The 22,897-nt window shown below is 33.3% G+C and overlaps 4 protein-coding genes across 6 annotated transcripts; 2 read left to right on the top strand and 2 right to left on the bottom strand.

Annotated features, from left to right (window-relative positions):
* Positions 1-1,985: 1,985 nt before the first annotated feature.
* On the bottom strand, positions 1,986-6,492 carry LOC137922212 (solute carrier family 66 member 2). Of its 3 annotated transcripts, none has more exons than XM_068765141.1 (6): positions 6,129-6,492; positions 5,700-5,836; positions 5,253-5,378; positions 3,932-4,148; positions 3,091-3,223; positions 1,986-2,499 (listed from the first exon to the last, which is right to left on the bottom strand). In XM_068765141.1, exons 1-6 carry the CDS (start codon positions 6,329-6,331, stop codon positions 2,443-2,445), a joined length of 873 nt encoding a protein of 290 aa, XP_068621242.1. In that variant the 5' UTR covers positions 6,332-6,492; the 3' UTR covers positions 1,986-2,442. The 3 variants fall into 3 exon arrangements, with proteins under 3 accessions (XP_068621242.1, XP_068621243.1, XP_068621244.1); XM_068765142.1 differs by having other exon boundaries at positions 5,253-5,330; XM_068765143.1 differs by lacking the exon at positions 5,253-5,378.
* A 476-nt stretch (positions 6,493-6,968) lies between these two features.
* Positions 6,969-9,336, top strand: LOC137922280 (mitochondrial import inner membrane translocase subunit Tim21). Its single transcript, XM_068765251.1, has 3 exons — positions 6,969-7,462; positions 7,544-7,726; positions 9,096-9,336. Exons 1-3 carry the CDS (start codon positions 7,124-7,126, stop codon positions 9,246-9,248), a joined length of 675 nt encoding a protein of 224 aa, XP_068621352.1. The 5' UTR covers positions 6,969-7,123; the 3' UTR covers positions 9,249-9,336.
* On the bottom strand, positions 9,305-10,999 carry LOC137922279 (transmembrane protein 231-like). Its single transcript, XM_068765250.1, has 5 exons — positions 10,861-10,999; positions 10,307-10,470; positions 10,088-10,216; positions 9,788-10,016; positions 9,305-9,716 (listed from the first exon to the last, which is right to left on the bottom strand). The coding sequence occupies exons 1-5, from the start codon at positions 10,997-10,999 to the stop codon at positions 9,460-9,462; spliced, it is 918 nt and encodes a 305-aa protein (XP_068621351.1). The 3' UTR covers positions 9,305-9,459.
* A 3,357-nt stretch (positions 11,000-14,356) lies between these two features.
* Positions 14,357-19,798, top strand: LOC137922409 (hemocyte protein-glutamine gamma-glutamyltransferase-like). The gene is made up of 9 exons (XM_068765390.1): positions 14,357-14,969; positions 15,239-16,095; positions 16,478-16,673; positions 16,751-16,939; positions 17,133-17,352; positions 17,748-18,012; positions 18,374-18,658; positions 18,733-18,858; positions 19,646-19,798. The coding sequence occupies exons 1-9, from the start codon at positions 14,357-14,359 to the stop codon at positions 19,796-19,798; spliced, it is 2,904 nt and encodes a 967-aa protein (XP_068621491.1).
* Positions 19,799-22,897: the final 3,099 nt, after the last annotated feature.

Raw genomic sequence — 22,897 nt, 5'->3', positions numbered from 1 at the left:
ATGTTAAAGGGAACAACATTTGTTCTGTCAGACTCCATAGATTTAATTAAAGGAAAATTACACACACTAATACTGCATTAATCGGTAGATAAACTATCATTCTACAAGATTATACATTGGACAACTTAAAAAATTAATATAAATAAATATAAAAATAAAACTGGAATTCTCTGATAAATTATACAAGTTCCAAAAATAAAATGATATTGTAATAAAAACAATTGTTGTTACGTATAAACGGTTATACATTTTTAATGATTATTATGTTTAAAACTAGCGTAATTCACAAAATTCATTATTGTCAGAGAAATTATAAATACGTATATTATTGAAATCAAATCATCTTTCAAAAGGTTGTCACGTGATCCATAAATTACGTGGCAACATCGAACATACAAAAATAATGTCAACCTAGTTTAATAGCGGTGATATTTAAAAATTAGTGGCAAATAATCGCAATAACGTCAGAATGACAATCTATGCTTTAAAAGAACAAATAAGTTTTTAAAAATTAACTGACAATGTATTTAAATGTTTTATAGATGCGTTGACATTAGCACACTTAAAATAGGTTACATAAAAAATTAAACGTATTCTACATTGTTACAATTAAAATTAAATATTGATAAAAGATTTTGCACAATACATACCTGAAGTAGGCCATTTTCGTTATGCACGATTAGATTTATCTTTCATCTACCTACATATTTTTTATATTTGGCCTATCCAATAATTAAATCACGTAATATCCAAGCAACTGTATTGTACAAGTAATATTGGGCGACAACTAGTAACAACCTTTTTGAGAAAGGCTTAATCATAATTTTTTCAAGCCTAAATATTTATGATAATTTGTTTTAAAATTTTATTTTTAATTTGTACACATAGGTGAAAAAAAAAATAGATAAATATTTGGAGAATTTTTTTGATGAAGAAATTTTTATCACAATTAATACTAAAAATAAAGTATTAAAAATACCAACAGTAATTAGATAATAAATCTACAATTACATTGCAAAAATCCTAATAATGTGGTCCATTCCGAGGTCTTTTGGCCGAATAATGTTTGTTTCTAAGCATACATTTACGAACAAAATGCTTTTGTAGAACAGCATTTGTAATTATTTTTCACCAAACATTATTTTATTTACATAACTTTTCAGAAAATTAAAATGTATTAAAATTATAATGATTTTTTATATGATGTTTATAAATACAAGTATATATATTGTAATTGATAAAATTTCAACAAGTGCAATAGATCATAATAGCCAAAAGCGTGACTAGCTACAATTAAAACAGTACATCATAGAGCCTATTAGCAAGGAAATGTCTAGTTATAGTAAAAATGTATAGCAACAACTCGCAATCACTAAATGTTAAATATTGTACTTCATATTTTATCACAAAATTCATGTACTTAATCTGCTTAACGATTGAATACTGAGAAACGGTGTTGTAATCTAATTGTCGTGCAGAAGTTTGAAATATCATAAGCGGTTTGGAGAGAATATACTTTGCTGTTACCCTAAACCAAAATTTCAAATAGCGGCCAAGTAAAAAATCTAAATGCTCGTTTTCTATCACAGAGTTTTCATATTTCTCTTTTTTGCTCACTTTTTATAATTTACCTAATAAATAAATAAACACAAATATTTTCATTGAACTAGAGATATAAAGTTTAAAATTGGAATCGTTGATTATCTTTAGGTGCGAAATAGATGAATTTAGGACAAAACTATTCATTTTATAGACTTAAAAATTATCATTTATTTTATAAAATTAATTAAATTTTTCAAATAAAATTCAGAGAATTTAAATGAAAATCAGTTATAAAATGAATGGTTTTGTTTATAATCGATCTTTCGCGATATGCAAATCCCAAATACAAATCGTATATCTCTTACAAATATAAAATTATTATTTAATATATACAAAGGAAGCAAAACATACAGTCAGTGAAAAATTATTCTAAACTACTCATGTTCTATATACTAAGTTATTATTTATTTATTCACTAGAAATTTAGCCTCGTTGACTGTTGAACGCACAGCCAGTAGCACCTTTCGCGCGTGGTCGCACGGATATATTAAAACAGCGTCACGCGATGAGTCACGCATTCCTTACGTACTCTTTGTCACAGCTCACGTCAAAACTTTCCACTTAATAGCAATACTACGATTGTTTAAATGTTGACGACATCGCCATTACATTATTTTAATCCATGACAAGAGTATAAGAACTTTTCTACTGTTAATTGTAACATAGCTATGGAGTATAAAATAACTTTCTATATGAAGATATTGCAAGACAGTATTTGAACCCCGGCCTATACAGAGCTTCGTGCTGATTTAAATATCATAATAAATAACGGAGACGCGTAAGTAGCGACATAGATGGCGCGCGCGTTGCGTATTGCTATAAGTCGGTTTCGGTCCACTGCTAATCCCCCCTACGCAACCGTCTCGCGGCGGCAGTGTTGTGGCGGTACAACCACACCTGCAACAATTATTATACCATACAATCTGTTAAAAAATAAAGAAGCTCCATTTTAAAAGAGGCAACTCTATTGTAAGTTTTTTTTTATAGACATATCAAAAATACCTAAATAGTTTGTAGTATCATCATCATTACAGGCCTAGGATGTTAATAGCTGGACATAGGCTGCCCCCCTAATGTAGATATCCAACAGGATTGGAAGGAAGCAGCTGGATATGTCATGGCATAAGAATTTTTAAAAAAAGTGCTTAAATTATACATGTTTAAATCTAATATTAACCAATTAAGTAATAATCTAATATGTAGATGCTAAGAATAGCAGAATCATGGCTTGATCAGTTGCTATTATCAGATATTATGTAAAACTTCATAATTATATCCATTCATCTTATAATGTTAATAGTGGAGTGTACAGAAGAGTAAAATGATATTAATATTTCATCATGATTTCAACAGTAGGAAGTGGCCGGAATCCAGTTACTTTCCAACAACCTTCAGAAGGTTCTCTATCCACTTTATTAGTGGACATCCTCTATGCTGCGCCAACCTATATACCCATGGTATCTATAGTTATTAACAGAATTTACTTACTTGGATAAGTATAATGATATCTAATGAGACCTGTAGTCCGCCGCATACCCAAAATTGCGTCGGCGCTTCACGGACTACGAAATATGCAGTCTTGAACACATCACCGCAAGTCCACATTACTACCATGCTAACACTGAAAAATAAACCAAATATATAAAATGTGTGAGGCTTTCTGGCAATTTGTTTTTGCAACAATAAAGTGCTTATACATTTAAACACAAAATCACATGGTAGCTTATACAGCTTCAATTTGAATTTTTTAAACTATTCAAGCCAGTTATTTAGTATACACAAAATTAATCACATCAACTAATCAATGAGTAATTGTTTCTTAAACTCTAGGCAACAATATATAATTAAGTAATAAACTATACAATTAACTTATCAACCTGGTTAATGTATCAGACTTAACTAAGAGTTATCAAAATAATAGTTTTTACTTTGGTATAAATTTAGCATAAATTTTACTACAATTTTGCGGTTTTTAAGTAGACTGCGGAAAAATTTTTAGAAGATTGCACTAATAAAGGAATACATAAATTTGCCATTTTAATAAAAATACACTATACAGTTATTCTACATAACAGAACAATGTCATATCATCATCCTCACATCAGATGATAGATGATTACTGCAAGGGGCACAGGACTCCTCCAAAGGTCATCACAATGCCCGTTCTTAAGCTGTCCACTTTCAGCAACATTTCGCAACCTCTACTATGTCCTCGGTCCACCTAGTGAGGGTCTAACCATGCCGCGTCTACTGGCTTAGTGTCGCCACTCGAGAACCATTCAGACAAGACATTCAATGTTATGTAAATATAATTAATAAAGATTCATACCTCATTCCTTCTGTACTTTTGTTCTGATGGTTTTTGGCTATTTGTGGTGCACCAAGCATTGCTTCCGTGAACACAGCTAGGAACCCAATAAGTTCTACAAATGGGGAAAATTCAATCAGAAGATATGTGATAGCTGCTCCAAGTACAGAGAACACCAACATACAGTCCAGATAGCTTTGGAAATCAGTCCATGCCCAGAAGTATTTTCTGTCCAAATCTGTAAAACATAATATACAACAGTTAGGTTTACTTTTTATAGAATTTGGCAACTTCGACTATGATCTAGTCTGAGGATCTATTCTTGGTGACTTTTGCAAAAACATTTATTTATTAAAATTTAAAATGGATGAAAGTTGTTAAACTACAATACATCAGTTTTAACTGTTTTAAGTCATTTTGTCATTTTACCCCTTAACTTATTTAAGTATTAACCACAGGATTATTGTCTCAATTTTTATAAGACCAATGAAAATATTTAATTTATGTTTACATAATAAATTCACCATTTAAAAATATACATAAACAGGTATATACATATGTTAAGTATTTATTACATCTTTGTGTATATATATAGAATATGGAAATGTGTGAAATGAAAGTAATTACCAAAAAATAAATTTTTGTTCAATAATTTGTGTAGTCTGAGGCGGAAATCTTATGTATTATATAAATGATATGACATTATTAGATAACAGAAGTACACACATGACCCCAACCATTGCTCCAAAGATTTGATAATAGCATTATACATTTATTTTACTTGATTGTTATGGTCAAGTGGTGATAACAGGTTAATGAACTGTTCTAGTAATACTTAGAAATATGATAAATAATTCGCACAAAATTTCATCAGCTATGTAAAGTATGTAGACAAAAATTTATTAGGTATCATCATATGCCATTTTATTCACAAATTTTATTGAAAAAAAATTTTTTGGGAAAAATCATGCAAAAACATTTACAATGCCTGAGGATATTAAATTATAAAATTGCAAATGAATCATATAAACTAGAAGGCATACCATGTGAAACAATATAAAGCATTACATTTTTATCTATTTTGCCCAAATAATTTTTAAATATTCATACAATTTTAATTGTCATAAAAATATTTGTAATTACAATAATATAGTATACTTGTACTATGTTGTATATAAAGAAATACATTCAGAAGCCTGGTAATGGTAACAAAACTGAAAACCCATGATGATAAGCAGCACAAAAAAACAGATTGCAGCAACAAAACCAAACTGTGAGATATGGTAACCTCAAAGTCGAAATAATGTCACAATATCACCAAGGTGGCCCCCATGGCACTCACCATAGAAGCGGTGTGGCTTCTCCCTTCCCGTTATGCTGCTACGTTGGTCCAACCAGCGGGCAGTTTCATCTGGCTGAGCTGATCCATTTACACAACATAATAGTATATATAACATGAATATTGCACCTAATGCCACCATCAATTACACCAACCACCAAAGAAAACATAAAATAATGTTAAAATATAAAAAAATTGTAAGGGAAATTAGTACACTAAGTTTGTGGTTGCTTATACCAGTGTTAAAAATTACTAACAAAGTAATATAATGCTAATGAAATAAAATAACATAAATGTAAGAAAGAATATAAGAAAAGTTAAAGATTTCCAATAGAAACACTACACAGAAAAAAATAAATTATACAATGTTCAGCTAGACAGCATTAATTATTTAGCTAGTAATATGATAGGAAAACTACTGTAAATGATTTTTATGAAATAAATACAAACCTGTGAATATTCTTTCCCTTGCTCTTATAATTTGATTCTTTTTACGAACTGTAACACAGAGATGAATCATAACAAACATTGTAATGTTCATCACAATACTCTGTATTAATAAAGGCAATTCATAGCGTTTACCAAACCTGAAATGTCCGAAAGAACTTTAAAATGTTGACTCCAAATAATTTCTAAAATGTTACTAAAAAGTTAAATTTTGATAAAAAATTATAATTTTTAAACAAATATTAATTCATTTAATTATACATGAGTAGTTGTAACTGAATTTGAAAAAAATAATCTGTGGTATTTTGAAATGGCATTTAACTACATAAAACACTGCATGAAATTACAATAATGTTAATCATAAAATTTGTATTAACAACATGATAAATAAGTATTTAATCAATGCAAATAAATGATAAAGATATTACATACCAAAATAGAATACGCAACGTATTTGCTATAAGAAGTGTTAGGCAAACATATAGAGAAAAGCCTTCTGCATCCTGGGTTTTCTTGATTTGTCTGTACTGCGGAATGTATGGAGCTACTCCACCAATAATCATAGCACCTGCTGCACCCCAGCCCACCAGATGGCCTACAGTTAAACCTAACTCATCTGATATTATCCAATCCATACTTATTATTTCTATGTATAATAAATTTATTTCAATCTTTTCTGTTTATTGTAAACTTTAAATTATTGTCTCTGATTAATATCATATTTACAAAAATGTATATTTTTGGTTAAATAAAGAAATAAATCACAAAATAGTGACATGTACATGAACCAACAATTTACGACAACCAAAGAGTGCAGATGACAACCAAAATCTGAATGCGATTGTCAATGTTCAGTGTTCCCACTTCCATCAATTTATCTATTTATTTATTTATTACTAACTAAGTTAAATACTGCAATATATTATGAAAACAATTTTAAATAAGTGTAGAGCTCTATAGTAAAGATATATTTATATCGTTTTATAATCAAGTATCACCTTAATTTATTTCGTAGCGTAGTAGATGTTGTGAAATGATCTTGAAACAAACGATGAGCGGATCTCTTCAAGAAAAACTTATAAGTACTACAATGAATTTCATTAGAAACATTTAATTTTTCCTTGTCCCAGTATTTAATATCTTGACGTATGTCGAGTAGTATACCTCATGAATTACATTTAATAAATTACCTCCACACAAAAGACATAAAGGTGAGATTAAAAGTGCAAATACAATGAAAATAAAAGTGAAATGAATAAAAAAATGTTAGTGTAATATTGGTGAAAAGTAAGTAATTTATAAACAGCTGGTTTTGACGTCGGTTATTCTGGCAACATAGAAGTGCACAGTTTAGTTGTAAACCTAATATTGAAATTATTGTGGGATAGTTTTTGTTTTTATAACTTTGTATATTTACTTGCCTTATTATGTCTATTATTTCTAAAATTTCTCCTACTTTACGAGTCATCAAGTGTTTTGAAATTGTCCCAGTAGGTGTTAGATTCCCTCAAACTCAATATGCCCGTTGTTATTCTAATGAAAAAAGAAACGATTTAACAAAAAGCGAAGAAAGAGCAGATGTTTCGACTGACGTTAGACCTCTTGGTGAAAAGATAAAAGAAACCACTAAAACCGTTTCATACACAGGGGTAATTTTAGCTGGGATTGGAGTTACAGGTGTTATTTTCTACTATGTATTTCGTGAACTATTCTCAAGTAACAGCCCCAATAGCATCTATTCAGTCGCTTTGGAAAAATGTAAGAATGTATGTAAAGCTTAAAAATAATCATATATTTATATAATCTAGTTTACACTTGACTGTAATCATACAAAATATTAATTTTAGGACCCGAGAATAGAGGATGCACTTGGAGCTCCAATTAAAGGTTTTGGAGAAGAAACAAGTAGAAGGAGGCGAACACATGTTAGTCATGCTGTGTATGAAAAAGATGGTGTCAAGCATATGAGAATGAGGTTTTATATCAAGGGCATTAGGAATAAAGCTGTTGTTGAATTAGATATGAAACAGGTAACAATTTTTTTATATAATCATGAGTGGGTTTTTGTCTTTTTTGGTCCTTTATTATGTCAGTATTGTAGAGATGACATTTAGCTTACTTGTGATAAATTAAAAATACGGGCTTCTTTATTGTTTATTGGTATTACTGTCTTCATCTAGAAATTATGACCATAGTATGTACTCTTAAAAAAAATTACTGCTCATGACAATCAGAAATTGGTATCAAGAATGGTATCAAGATATGAACAAAATTTAAGTGTCATTTGGAAAGCACAAAATGACAAAACAAGTATATTACATGCTTAAGTGAGTAAGATGCAAAACTAAATCTTTTTATGTGAAACTAAGCCTAAAAACAATTCTCTATGTTAATTTATCTAAGGTCATTTATTTGAAACTCGTTGAAACAAATATGTTTTAGGTATTAAAATAAATATGTGTGTTGACCTAGACCATATCTCACTGTCATAAAAATATGATAAAGACTACTGCTTAGTAATTTCATTTTAATTTAATGCTTTTTGCTTCATGGCTAAATGTACACTCAAAACCTTTAAAAACAATCAAGGATAGTTTTGTCATTGCAATAAAATAAACAAACACTCAGTATTAATTTGTACCATAATAAAAACCATACTGTCTTTTATGTTGAGCAAGGCAGTAGTAATAGATAAACTCATTATAGATCTAACTGATTAGACCAGTGACCATATTAGTTCATCAAAGTTACCTAGATGTGTGGGTGGTGTGGCAAAAATAACATAAGACTTATTGGTTGTATAAAAAACTTGGTAATTGGTACATTTTACTGTCTATGACTTAAATAACATTTTAATTGTAAATATCAGTGAAGGAAGCAAAATGAATAGGGCGAAACTGGCTTAGTTTCTGTGTATGTTATGTATTTCTCAATATTTAATTTATACAAATTTTGTGTGGCTATGAATGAATAAACTTGTGACTTACATCGGTGGTTCAATTTCATTGCTTATAATTCTTTTTACCCATGCCATTGAGATTGCAAGTAATTTTCGTTTCAATTAGTTCAAATGGTCCCCTTGTGAATTATGTTATCATTATGAGCAGCAACTTTTCCCATCTATTAAAAAACTGTCTTTATATCACACTTGTTTTATGCCAACTAATGATTTCATTAGTTTTTAGAAGGCATGTGTGCATTCTCCTTATGGTATAGTATAACTCAAGTTCAAAGGCATTGGAAATCTACTTTTAATTTTAAGAATTTTAGGAATTTCAGGAAAAATTATTTTAAGAATTTCTTAATAACATTATTGTTTGTTTGTTATTGAATATTTTTTAAGTGAAATGTCTTCTGTATGATAAAGATTTTAAAAAGTATTTCTCTTTAATGTTCCAGAATGAATACGGAAACTATGTGTGCCGCTATCTTCTGGTACAATTAGATGACTTCAGTGGAAAGACATTTATAATTGAAGATAACAGAGCTGAACTAGACCACACAAAGCCAAATTTTGGAAGTCAACTACCCACTCTCACATTGACGCAGTGAAGATTTTTATTGTGTTAGAATTATAAATTGTAAATAGATAGTAGGTGTAGATTAAATTAATTGGATTTTAAGTTTTTTTTTTTATTAAAAATCTACATTTATGAGTTAGTAAATTTTAATTATATTTTCTTAAAATTATTCAGCTTAGGTACATACTTGTTTTGACAACCATGACATGTTTATTACATTCTAGAGTGATCAATCTTCTTATCTATTCCTTTTTCCAAGGCACAATTTTCCATGCCATTAATAATCGTTTGTTAAAAACAAATTTCTTAACTTTACTAAATAACCAATAAAATATAGCAACCAGGGATAAATATTGTGGCCAAGCCCATTTCAACTCTTGCATTATACTTGGTTCATATCTGATGTGCATTTCTGGTACTCTTAAAACAATGTTCAAATTTAGCACATCATTGGCTACACCCTGATTTTTAGAAAATAGTAATTTTGTTTGAGTTGTAACTGGAAAAGAAAAATATGTTAATTGAAGGTTTTTTTATTAATAAATCAATGGCATATTTTTGATCTATTACCTGATCTTTTGTAATAGTTTTTTATAATAAAATCTATAATATTATCTTCATTTTCATCAGTTAACTCAAATAAAGAGTTGTTAAATCTGGTGTCTACAACATTTCTTAAACAAGGTAGATGTGATGTTTGATAAAATTCGAGGTCACCATAATAATAGAATTCTGATGGTGAGATTGTAAACTCTTTGCTTATAATTGCTAAACTTTGCATATGTAGTTCACAAATTGTCTGAAACAAAAGTTAACATTTAAATTTAGTTCAGAGATTGTGGAAAGTCAAATGCATTGATTTTGTACTACCTGTAATTGAAAATCTATTGCTAAAATTAAGATGACTGAAGAAATAACATTTTCCGGAGACACATTAAGCTTAAATTGAAACTGTATCATATCAGTTTTACTATCAATATCATAGTCATGTTCTTGAATCTGCAATAAAAAGGACACAGTTAAAGAGTTTTAGGTATAAATGTTCTTTAATCGATGACTTTGATTAAACAGATGTAATTGAATTTATACTTGAGCTTCTGCACAATTTTCATTATTTGATTCAATATTTAACCCTGTAGCATCACCACAAATGATAGTACGACTTGGATCTACAGTTGTTGCTACAATTAAGTAGTCAAAAGTCGCTCTCGTAATAGGACGTTCATAAAAACTGTGAGATTTCAGCCAGAACCCTAAAAATGAACAGAGCAAAGTAGAAAAATTACAATTTCGACCAATTTTATTTTAAGTAATTATTTGGAATGGTACAAATTATATTAAACAAATCTGTGTCTCCATTTGATTATAATCATATGACATTTAATATCATTAAATCATAAGCAGTTTTATATTTCGCTCACTAATGTTGTGTGTAAACTATAAATAAATAACGATAAACTCTAAAAGAAATTGTATTCAAATACGACTGCTTAACAGGAATTGATGCGTAATAAAACTCAAAATTAGTTTTAAACTAAAATTTTTTTAGTATTTCTTCGACATTTTTCACTTTTATAATAAATGGGAGGGTTATATTAGTAGCAACTATACTGCAAAAGTTACAATGAAACGAAAACATTTACCTCTACTCCGATATGCAACAAGAAACGGTAAAATAACGTTCATTAATGTAGTTATCGATGTAAAAAGAGTTGCTTTGGAAAAAAAATAACTTTTATACTTTATCTCAGCGTTGTGACTGTACAATTGATAAAGCCCCATAATTTAAACTATAAAAATTTTCGGGAGTTTATAAATTTGAGCAATAACTTTGTTTACATTATTCATGTCGTTGCTTAGCAACGTTTTGGTTTGACAATATTTGTACACGTACAAAGAATGAGGTCATTTGTTGTTTGGCAAAGAAGGTAAAGATAAGCCATGTTGAGATTAAAGTTATATCACTAAAATCCAGATTATTTTGTAGTGCTGATTTACGATGGAAAATCTTACTTATTTTCTACAGTGTCCAAACTTGAGCCTGTTAGCTACTCTCTTGTTAATAATTAAAATATTAGTGAAATAAAGTGAATCTGGCAATATATGGTTTTGTAGCATTATATAAAAAAAAGTTTTAGTTTGATTTAGTGAAAGAGCAACGCCTGAATTTATGAAAATAGCAAAACTGATGTACAGTAAAATTACATGTTCTTTTTTTTTAAATTAATACATAAGTTATAATAGGCCGGCAAAAAAGTTAAAACGCATTTTATGTGATAATTCGAGAGATATTTTCAAAAAGTTTATTTACATTTAACTATAGTATCTAGATGTCATTTTTGTCCATGACTTTTTGCTGTCGATAATGAATGACGCCGTTGTTGCAGAAATTCTGGGACTACAGATAAAAAAAGTAGTTTGGCCAGTCCTTTTTAATATCAACCTGGCACTGGGTAAAGAATTCTTAAGATGCCTAAGGAAGCTATATGGCGGATGCATTAATATCTTTCACACAAACTCTCTTAATTTTTGCTGAGTTGCTAAAAATGTGTGTGGTTTAGCACTATCATCTCGGAAGATCGCACCCCTTCAATTAATTAATGCTGGGCGTTTTCTCCCAACTTATTGCTTTATTCAGTTGTAGGCAACAGAGATTCGTATCGATGGTAAAGACTTGCGGTAAATGCTTATATTAAACAATGCCCTTCCAATCCCAATGTACACTTGTGTGTATTACCTCCGAAACCAGAGTACGAGAGATGCCCTGTGTTATACGTCAAGCGACAGCTTAGGCTGGACACACTTGGCGAATGGAATATGAGGTATGTGGAAGGCACGTCGGTTTCTGTGACGCGGATGTTTTTCTGCTGGAAATGGTTTTGGTCCAGGTGTACAGGGTATTCCTTGAGTACTTTCGTAGGTTTAAACTCAAGGAGAGTTCCTCGTGCACCTATGACCCTGCAGTGGACCAGACCGTGGCGTACCTGATCACCGGCTCTCCCGTATTTAGCGCGGGACGAATTGATTGCTAGTTTCGGTTGCAGGGAAGAATAGAGGAGGGCAACATTGCCATGCTGATAGAAGACAAAGAAAGACGCCACATCTTCCTAGAGTACTGTATAAAGGTTGTAAGTGATGTAATTAAAAGAAATAAGTCCTAGTCCGGTAAGAGTAGTGTGACGTACAAATTGTGAGAATACGGAACATTGAACTAATCAAAATGTAATGTAATAAAAAAATAAAATATAATAAAATAGGGGAAATGTTAATTAAAAATAAATCTAAAAATAAAAATGTAAAAAGTAGTATTCTGGAGGTGAAGGCGTTGTTAGAAAGGAAATAAAGTATGAAAAAGAACGATAGATATAACGAATAAAAGAAAGAGGTGTGGAAGATATTAAAAATGGCAAAAGATGAGGATAAAAATGAAATTATTAAGTGAAATACTTAGTAAGAAAAATAATGTCTCTGTGTGTCCAAATACATACCATATGTATGAGAGGCATAACGGAATAGTCAATAACGGTAGCCATAAACAATAAAAAAACCTCATATTATTAAGAGTTAACCCGGGTTTTGCCGCAGTCTGTAAATCCTGACGGATCTTAGACCACGCCATTTTTCACATTTTCTTGTGATCAATTTTGTTCATCATCATTATCAATCCCTTCCGTAATGGTTTGGTGTGATCACGTTTCAATAAAGAATCACAAATAAGTATTAGGCTTCTTCCAGTTATCTCGCGTCGTACCCCAATACAGAGTTATTTATACATTTAGCTTTTTTGAAAGCTATACCGTACCTACAAAAATGACGTCGATTTTATTCGTAACCGGGCGACAAATACGAGACGCATTTTTGACATCAAATATTCCCGAATTGAAAACGCTTAAACCCACTTTGTCCTACTACTACTATAGCGCGTTAGGTCCATAAACATCATAATATTTTGCGGCTCGTGTTTCTGTAAAATTTTTCGAAATAGTTTCGAATTTCTTCGTTAGATTGGCAGAAAGAAAAACAAATGAAAAATAGCTCCAACATAATTTAACTACTACTAAATTTGTTTCTTATTTTGATGTTGGCCAACTAGATACAAATAGCACGTACATCCAAAGAGATTTTATACATATTATTTGTAAAAACAGCACTACCGATCAAATACATTGATTTTCTTAAAATATTAACCGTATATATATGAACAGCGTCTATTGCGTGACAGCGTTTAAATATTTTCAAACAAGTTGTAGACAAATATTAAGCAAATACGTAGTCATATTCATAAATAACAGGTTATAAAATATAGTATTTGTTAATAAGTACCGTACAATTATATTTCGTAGACGGCAAGATGTTGGGAAGGCTCGTGTAAGGTCAAAGAACTGAAAACAAAAGATTTGGTTTTCACGTTTAGGTGCTATTTTAGTTATCATTGAATGTGACAATTCCATCTATTATAATCATTAACAAGAGATGCAGATATAAATTCAAATTATAGATGATAAATTATGAATTATTAGCAGATAAAATAATAAAAGGAAAATATTATCGGAATGTTTATCTGTGCCCAAGCTTTTTTCGTTATTTTACATTCACGTCTCGGGATGTTTTTGATAAAAAAGTTTTGCATAATAAGTGACTAAGTAATAAAAAAAATATTTCTTTAATTTAGCTATTACATAATAGAAACCCGCATTTTGTATATTTCGGATTCTTGTCGCCTAATTTTAAAAGAAAGCGCCAAAAAGAAAATTTACATTAATCATAGAGAGAAATTATAACAAAAAATATGTTCATTGTTCAGGACATCCCACCCATCTACATACTTTAGCTATCGTTTGCAGTCCGTAGTGACAGACAATGGCACGTGTCTCGGCCGCTTCTAGTCAGCGAGCAAGGATAATGGCGCCGCCCGAAACCAACGACTGTGGCGTCTGCTCTGTTAACTGACACCACGAAGCTGCATGATCTCCTTCCTGTTTGCCGGTATATAAGGCTTGCAAAATGTAGGGAATATCATTCGCTTTGGGCTTGTCCGCGTGGAGCAACTGTGGTACTTACGAAGAATTCATTAAAAAAGAATATAGTTTTTTTTTTTCAAACTGTTACTAAAAATTGTTTATGTGTTACAGATCCACTATGGACAGAATGTCATCAAGCATGACGTCTAGTATGACCGGTATGGGACTTGGGGGTATCACAGGATTGACCTCAGGAATGAGCACCTTAAGCTGTGTAAGGGAACAACAAATAACGATTGGAGGAATGCCGTCCAACTATGTTCCGGGTTTATCTGCGTCGTATAACATTTCCAGCTTCTGCCACCGTCCTGGACAAACGCGTCGTTGCGCCATGCAGCGACCTGGACCTTCCGCTCAACACCGACCAGGACGCTCCCACAGCACCGGAGCATTGCACCGTATGAAGCATTCCTCCCGCAATAGTCCGAATACGCAGTACACTCATAATCTTATTTGCAAGTTGGCGGACCAGAATGAACGCCGTCGGCGTCATGACACTATGGAGATGATACCTCAGAGTTATTACTCTCAGCAACCGTTAAAAGTAGAGTTGACAGAATTTTATTCAAGAGATAATTCCAAAGATCATCACACAGAGTCATATGAGCTTGTGAATGACAGCACTTTGCCGAACCCAGTGCTACGGCGAGGACAAAACTTTTTTTTCGCTGTTCGCTTTGATAGGACTTACGAAAAGCAACAAGATGTGATACGTATCGTGTTTTGTTTCGGTTAGTACGTTTACTTTACTAAATTTATAATTCATAGGCCTTTACGTTTTAACAAATACAAATTATTCTGACACTGTTATTAACTTGTCTATTTCTATTTCTTGCTACCATGTCTATTCCTTGTGTATATTTGCTATCTGTGAGTAAACCTAAAAAGAAGGACTGAATCAAATACAAAATCTTGTCGTTGCCTGCCGCGGTCAATTTTGATTATCTATTTCTATTAGTAACACATTTCTTAATATTTTATATTTTTTTTGTTTCGGCAGGTCCTAAGCCAAGCGTTACAAAAGGAACGCGTGTGGTTCTTCCCGTGAACTGGAACACGCAACAGGGTGTCTTCCAACATTCCCGTGATATGATGGGTTTAGGTATGACACGGATGCAAGAAACAATTACAACTATGGCTCCAATAGGGACAATCGGCACTATGGGGACAATTGGTACTGTCAGCTCTATGGGAACCATAGGTACAATGGGTCCAATGAGTGGTATGCGCGAAACAACTACTTACGGTGTGCGACGCAGTTCGTTTGGTAACGAAACAATGCCAGTGCAACACAGCCCGCTTAGCCCGCCTATGGATCGGCCGGTTATCGAGCGGTATTGTGCTACGACGCAGCATTCCTCTTTTGGCCGGAGTTATGGCTCGCATCATGGATCGCGTCACGGCTCTATGCAAAATCTGACCTCAGCAGGCCATGAATTGGAAAAATGGGATATCAGTGTTCAACGTCAAGACGGGAACACGATTACTTTCCAAGTGCACGTCCCTGCCTCTGCCCCGGTCGGGGTATGGAACTGCTGGGTCCAGACCAACCGCACTGGTCAACGTGATAATCGTCACGATTACAAATGTGACGAAGATATCTATATACTGTTTAATCCGTGGTGTCGCGAGGATGCAGTTTACATGGACAATGATGCTTTCCGTAAAGAATATGTGCTGAACGAACAGGGAAAGATCTGGTGCGGAACTTGGCGCCAGCCTAAGGGACGTAAATGGATATTTGGACAGTTTGATGACGTTGTATTACCTGCATGTATGTACTTGTTGGAGCGTACCGGCTTAGAGCATTCGGAGCGCGGGAATCCTGTTCGCGTTAGCAGAGCCATTTCATCAATCGTGAGTAGGAATTTAAATAATTCGCATACACATACGCATACATTAAATATGATAATTATCGAGTGATTGGTAATATATGATATATCAGGAAAGAGCTTTGTGGATGTTACACCAATTTCCAATCAACCCGAATAAAGTGATTATTCTGGAAAAAAATACTTTTTTTCTATTGAAATGCGGTAGGACAATAACTTCTAGCAGTAAAAAGTCTGCAGAGAAAGATAGTAAATAAAAATTAATGTTAATATTCACGTATTCAAATTTTGAAAACGCCTTATTTTACTCAATTTTTGGATAGAGTATGCATTCTATCCAAAATATTTAAAACCTTTAAAGCTTTTACAGCTATGACTAATAACCCTGTATATTTTATTAATTTTAGATTAATGCTAATGCCGACGACGATGGTTTAATGGTTGGAAGATACGATGGAGAGTATAAAGATGGCGTGTCTCCACACGCTTGGACTGGATCCGTTGCAATCCTTGAACGGTACCTTACCGATGGAGGTCGCCCAGTGGAATACGGCCAATGCTGGGTATTCTCTGGACTGGTTGTTACAATTTGTCGTGCACTGGGTAATAACCATTTACTTTTATTATTTTATTTATTTTGAATCACATACAATAAGAAAGGTGAATGTTTTTCTTTGTAGGTATTCCCTGTCGCTCCGTTACTAATTATGTGTCCGCACACGACACAAACCGCACGTTTACCGTGGACAAGTACTTCGACCGCGACGGTAACGAAGTGCCCAACGGCCCTGACGAGGACTGTTATGATTCGTGTTGGAACTTCCATGTCTGGAATGATGTTTGGATGCAAAGACCCGATTTACCACAAGGTAAAAAATATTACATTTGCTAAAATTAACCAGAACTAATGATTACATAATTTTAGGGGAGGCCTATGCCTTGCAGTCGCCGTCTGTCGGCCGACATGATGAATGATTACATGGTTCATGTAAAGTAATTACATTAAATTTGGTTTTGCTATTATTTTATTTCCACTCAAGGGTTTCTGCATGTGTGATTTAGGATATAGCGGTTGGCAAATAATTGACGCAACACCACAAGAAGAGGCGGAAGCGGTGTATCACTGTGGCCCTGCCAGCGTAGAGGCCGTGCGCCGTGGGGAAGTCGGTTTCCAGTACGACACGCCGTTTATGTACGGCCAGCTCAACTCTGAATTGTGCCACTTTCAAGAAGAGGAAAATTCCGACTGGGGCTTTATTAAGATGGCGTCCAATCAGTGCCAGTAAGTATTCTATAATAAAAAAACTGAAATGAAACCATCATAACAGATCGCAAAATCTGTATATGTGAGATGTGATCTTTGAACACTACTGCTGTAGCAAAAGCATAAGAATAAAGTGTGAAACCGCTGTACTGCGTCTTAGGAAAGTGTGGGTTGAGGAAAAAAGAGTTTGATCACCGTCACTGCAAATGTCGACGGCGGACTGATGGCCGATACTTCCCTGCATAGAGCTGTTTCGGTAGAATTTTAAGAATAAGAGTTAAAAAATATAAACTTTATTTTTTTTAATTTAGAAGGAAAAACGTCAGTGTGTCTCTTAGCATAAAGTAACTACAAATGATTTAAGGGTGTTAGAGAATATGCCCGGAATTTCACTACTTGTAAAATTATTCCAGAGTGGGCCGTAAGATCATCACCAAGAACCCCAGTCGTGACGATGATGAAGGTGAGAGTGATTTGCTCGAGATTACTCACGAATATAAAACAGTGGACAGCTCTTGTCCCGAACGTGGGACTGTCATTGCTTCATGCCGGGGACTTCAGCGCTTGCAGCAGTATTATGAACACCCTGACCGTAATTTTGAAGATGTCCACTTTGATCTTATGGATATTGATGTCGTGCCGTACGGCCAGCCGTTCGATTGTACCATGAACATACAGGTAAAATTATCATTGTTGTTTTTAACATAAACTTTGTTATTAAAAAAATATATATATTTCTATTAATTTTAAGTAAATTTTATCTTTAATCGTCACAAATTAGCCGTTGGACCTAATTCGCATAAACGCGGTCAATTAAAAGCCGTATTTTGATTTGTAATAAATTCGCTGTTTTCGTGACTGTGTCACTGGTAGAAATATTCCGTTGAACACATATAATTGGTAAACAAAAATGAAAACAAAAATCCATTAGAATATAAAGTTGAAAAATTCTATACTTTTATAACATGAGCTAACAAATTTATTTTTCTTTTCTTTTTGTCATGTGACTTGCATCAATACGTAACTGTAACCTTTGCAGAATAAATCTCATGAAGATCGCACGATCCTTTGTGTATTGACTGCATCAGCCTGTTACTATACTGGAGCCATTGCGTCGAGACTTCGCCGAGCGCAAGGAGAGTTCATCGTACGGGCTGGACAGCGTGAAGTTCTCAAGTTGCATGTAACACCGCAAGAATATATGGACAAGCTGGTGGACCATTCAATGGTGAAGGTTCATGCTATGGCTTATGTAAAGCAGACGCGTCAGGCATGGTCTGACGAGGACGACTTCCCTCTTAACAAGCCGAGGATGCAAGTACAGGTTAGTTATATTTACGAAATTAGAAGCAATTGCAATTACGATCGGCTGACGTCTAATAAATAAAATTTTAATAGGTGAGAAGCCAGCCATGTCTTGGGCAGGAGTGCACCGTGACTTTCAGCTTCCAGAATCCATTGAACGTCCATCTCACCGATTGCTACTTTACTGTTGAAGGCCCTGGGCTGCAGAGGCCTCGGCAGGTATGAATATTATTGTTACAATACAAGATATTTCCTTAATGTACAAGAAAATACAATGACTATAATTTACAAGAAAATATACAGCGACGTCAAAGTTTTCAGTTAATTGTAATGACGTCAATTAAAATTCGCATTGAGTACAAATAACATGATTCAAAATAGAGCTGCGATAAGCTTATATTTAGTTGACGCATCCTTTATTTAACTCTAAAATGTTAAAATCGAACTGCTATTGTTAAGTATCTTATATATAGCTGTGGAGAATGGTGTAGTGTATATATACCAATAGAAATCATTATCGTCTTCATCATTATTTAATCCATAGGACGTCCACTGCTATTAATAGACTCTTAAGATTTTCAATAGACCGGTGGAAAACAGCCTTCATTCCACCTTCGAGGTGGACATTTTATGCTACGCTTGCCGATTCGTCGTCTCCACTCTAAAACCTTAAGGCTCTGGCGGCCATTAGTTCTGCACGCTATGTGGCCTGCTCACTACGACATCAACTCGCCAATCCGCAAGACTGTATCGGTTACTTTCGGTAGTTAATGGAAATAAATCTGGTGATAAATAAAAATTCATCTACTGGACATCACAGAACAGCACTGCTACAAACCGGTCTTATTGGAAATATATAGGACAAGCCTATTTCCAGCATTAAACGTGCTATGGCTGAAATGATGATGTACAATTAATAGTCCGATTCTATAAATAATTAATAAGAATCTGTTTATATGTGTTCTGATGATAAATCCCCTGTAATATATTTTTGTTAAATTTGTAGATTCGGTTCCGTGATGTGAAGCCTGGCGAGTTTGTAAACTACCAAGACAAATTTATACCACGTCGTAGCGGCGAAAAACGCGTCGTGGCCACATTCTCGTCGCGGCAGATGGACGAGATCTTCGGCTGCGCGACGGTCAACGTGCGTGGCTAGCTAGCTCCCGGGCCCCGAGCATCCAAGCGCGCCCGCCCGGGGCCTACCACACCACCACGAGCGCCATCTCCTCCTCCAGCCTTGCAACTCGACCACTCTTACATATCGTACTTAATACCTGAACAACGGCTCTACATACAGGAGGAGGAAATTTTCATCATGAAATCCATATGACTTTCCTGTTTTTGAAACGGGGAGCACCAGTCTAACGTAATAATGACGCGCAAACGATGAATCTTATTCCGAATTTGGACATTAAGTTGCTTAAGACGACGACTTGGCTTACCCAAACGGACTGAGCAGTTATCATAGCTAAATATTTAATTAAAAGTTAAAAAAAAATCACGATTGCACGTGTGTTAATTTTAAACACTTAACATTATAAGGACGAAACCGCGGCTTCCCGTGCCATTTACAACTTTTTTTTACTTTTGTACGTCTTTTTTATACAAGACTAGGATTAAGGCATTCAATAAGTTTTATATTCTAATATTGTTGTTAAAAAAATTATTTAAATGTGTGATGCACTGTGTTTGTGTGTTTTTGGGATCTCAAAAATAATAAAACAATGCATAAGACAATTTAATTTATTTTATTCAACCTACCTTAACGTAGTTTTACCTTTAAACACTTATATTACTTACAAAGCAAATTCCTAATATATTCAAAAATCTGCATAGGTTAAATCAACGAAGTTCCAATCAAATACGAAAATATTTTGCTATCCATATTTTCACAGTTGCTTTTGTAAAATATTTTTGTCTATTTGGACATATGTATTATGGAAATTTTATATAGATATAATGCGATATATACTATAAAGAACATTAAAAAGTGTCATAAATACTTACTGAAGAAAGTTGTCTTGCTCCTCAGAACACTGAATTTATTTGTGTTGAGGATAAATACAAAAGATAAATATTTTAAAGAGCAAATTAAATATTAAGGAAATGAGACAAAATTAAAATTATTATTCCGCAGCTGAAGTTAAGAAAATTTCGAATTTCTTGATTTCTTTTAGCCTAACAGATTCAAAGACCACAACTATAGTACTGTTAAATTAATTTTGTGTTAATATTCAAAATAATTTAAGCCCCGGATATCGCATAATAAATTTGACGTAATGATTACCTACTGCTTTGGACGGGACTTTTTAAGTACTTATCGATATGGCGGTACTTTTACTAAATAAATTGTTTTTTTTTGTTGTATTTTATAATGCGATGACTAAGGGCTAAGAAATGTGGTTACTCATTTCAGGTCTCATTGAAAAGCTTACAGTTCTTCTACGGGCCATACAGAGCTATGCTCGGGATATCTCAAGAAGCAGGAATAAGGAGATCCGTATACGAAAGAAAGGAACCGATCCAGCGCAGCAGATGGAGAATTTGCAGTGGCAGTACGCAGACCACATAGCTCCAAGAACCGGTCACCTTGCTGTTGGGACTTAAAAGTTCTGGATTGTGGAAGTCCCTAGGACTTGCAAGCGCATCTGGACCGTCCCCACAAGATGGACTGATGACCTTGTCAAGGTCGTCCGAAGATGCTGGATACAGGCAGTTTTCAACCAATCCTTTTATCAATCAAGTCACCCCTGCACTGGCTTACCTCGGGGTATCTAGCACCATTATTTTTCCTATTGGAGCTTTGGGCCTGTCTGTAAGAGAGAATCGAGTAAAAATATAGATGTTTGGAACATTGCCTCTCTAGTGGGCGTCGAAGAGAATCGCCTTGTGTTCCAGAGGTTATGCAAGGCAATTATTCAGAGAGCAATAAGTAGAAATAAGAACTAGTTACGTCAGCGTTTTCGGGTAAGATCCCGCAATCGAGGAGGAAAACTTACTGTGACAAAATTGTATAAAATTTGAATTTAAAGTAAATAAAGAGATGGTGTTTAAAATAAGAAGTAATAGAAAGACATGAGTAAAATAGTAACTGAGACTATGATACAATGTATTGTGATTTACAAAAATAGAAAACTGTGATGGTGAGGGATGAATAGAGATGTCCGAAAGTAGTAAGTAAAAAAACACATCCACAAAACATCCTCCATGTTAGAATCTGTGACGCAAAAAGATGAAAATAGAAGAATAAATTGAGAAATATGGAAGAAGAAAATTAAAATAAATTAAAAATGTAAACTTAAAAAAATTATTAAACTTTCAAGTCCCTATTGCGCATAAAGAGACAGGAAGAAGGAAGAGTACACAAAAATTCCCAAAAACGGGGTCCTATTGGAAATCTATAGGTAAGGCCTATATCCAGCTGTAGAAGTCCTATGGCTGAAATGACGATGATCTGTTTTATAATCAAGTATATATTTACAATCAGGTTTGTCTTTTTCTCCAAACAAAAAGTAAAGAAGAACTGTATTGCACATATGAAATATGCATTTGTGCACGTTTCACATACATTTATATTACGTTATTAGGTTGTCGCGTATTTCATGAACAAAAATGCGTCAGGGAATAATCCAAGCATGACGTTAGCTTCGTTAGGTAAACTTTTCCTAAAAATTTGTATCGTCATATTGAACACCACAAAATTTATAGTAAAACTATATACACTCATATTTCAAGTACAAAACGGAGCAAAACCAACTGAACAAATAAACTGAAAAAAAAAATACGTATTCATTTGACATTTTTATTGATTGTAAGTTTTTTTCATAATCTTTTCACACTCATACCTTTGAATGTTGTCTGTAATTTAAACAAATGAAACGCAAACTATATTATTTAAGGTAAAGGTAAAATATATAAGTATATATATATTTATAAATTTATATGTGTGTGTGTGTGTGTGTGTATGTAATATATATATATGTATACATAAAATATACATATGACAATACAAAAGTAGTTTTTTCCTCTTCATCAAGAGATCTCTTATAGACATGTAGCTATATAGCGATATATTTAGAGTGTTCGATAACTAATATAGACTATAAATAGAGCAGTCAATAACGGCGCACCCGCGAGCATGAATCGTGGCGCTTTTATAGATTATTTAAACTGTGATAGCTTTTAATAAAGAACCGCCTCTTCGAAAACATAGCTCTATTTAAATTATAGCGGAACATTTTTAAATATTCATGTT

This window comes from Battus philenor, unplaced genomic scaffold (assembly GCF_028537555.1).
Source record: "Battus philenor isolate CCGP_79_NKW_IND1 unplaced genomic scaffold, ilBatPhil1.0.hap1 SCAF_2, whole genome shotgun sequence".
Lineage (NCBI taxonomy): Eukaryota > Metazoa > Arthropoda > Insecta > Lepidoptera > Papilionidae > Battus > Battus philenor.
The sequence above is the reverse complement of the archived record's forward strand: the minus strand, read 5'-3'. Positions and strand labels throughout refer to the sequence as shown.

Bases quoted from the DNA above. Each gene is read 5' to 3' on its own strand.
- LOC137922409 (XM_068765390.1), top strand. From the start codon at position 14,357: ATGGACAGAATGTCATCAAGCATGACGTCTAGTATGACCGGTATGGGA. The intron at 16,096-16,477 runs GTGAGTAGGAAT...TATTAATTTTAG, and splicing joins GCAGAGCCATTTCATCAATC to ATTAATGCTAATGCCGACGA. The intron at 18,013-18,373 runs GTAAAATTATCA...TAACCTTTGCAG, and splicing joins ATTGTACCATGAACATACAG to AATAAATCTCATGAAGATCG.
- LOC137922212 (XM_068765141.1), bottom strand. From the start codon at position 6,331: ATGGATTGGATAATATCAGATGAGTTAGGTTTAACTGTAGGCCATCTG. The intron at 5,837-6,128 runs GTATGTAATATC...CGGACATTTCAG, and splicing joins ACGTTGCGTATTCTATTTTG to GTTTGGTAAACGCTATGAAT. The intron at 5,379-5,699 runs GTTTGTATTTAT...TGGTGGCATTAG, and splicing joins AAGGGAAAGAATATTCACAG to GTGCAATATTCATGTTATAT.
- LOC137922280 (XM_068765251.1), top strand. From the start codon at position 7,124: ATGTCTATTATTTCTAAAATTTCTCCTACTTTACGAGTCATCAAGTGT. The intron at 7,463-7,543 runs GTATGTAAAGCT...TATTAATTTTAG, and splicing joins CTTTGGAAAAATGTAAGAAT to GACCCGAGAATAGAGGATGC. The intron at 7,727-9,095 runs GTAACAATTTTT...TTAATGTTCCAG, and splicing joins TTGAATTAGATATGAAACAG to AATGAATACGGAAACTATGT.
- LOC137922279 (XM_068765250.1), bottom strand. From the start codon at position 10,999: ATGGGGCTTTATCAATTGTACAGTCACAACGCTGAGATAAAGTATAAA. The intron at 10,217-10,306 runs GTATAAATTCAA...TTTTTATTGCAG, and splicing joins AAAATTGTGCAGAAGCTCAA to ATTCAAGAACATGACTATGA. The intron at 9,717-9,787 runs GTAATAGATCAA...TTTCTTTTCCAG, and splicing joins AAACTATTACAAAAGATCAG to TTACAACTCAAACAAAATTA.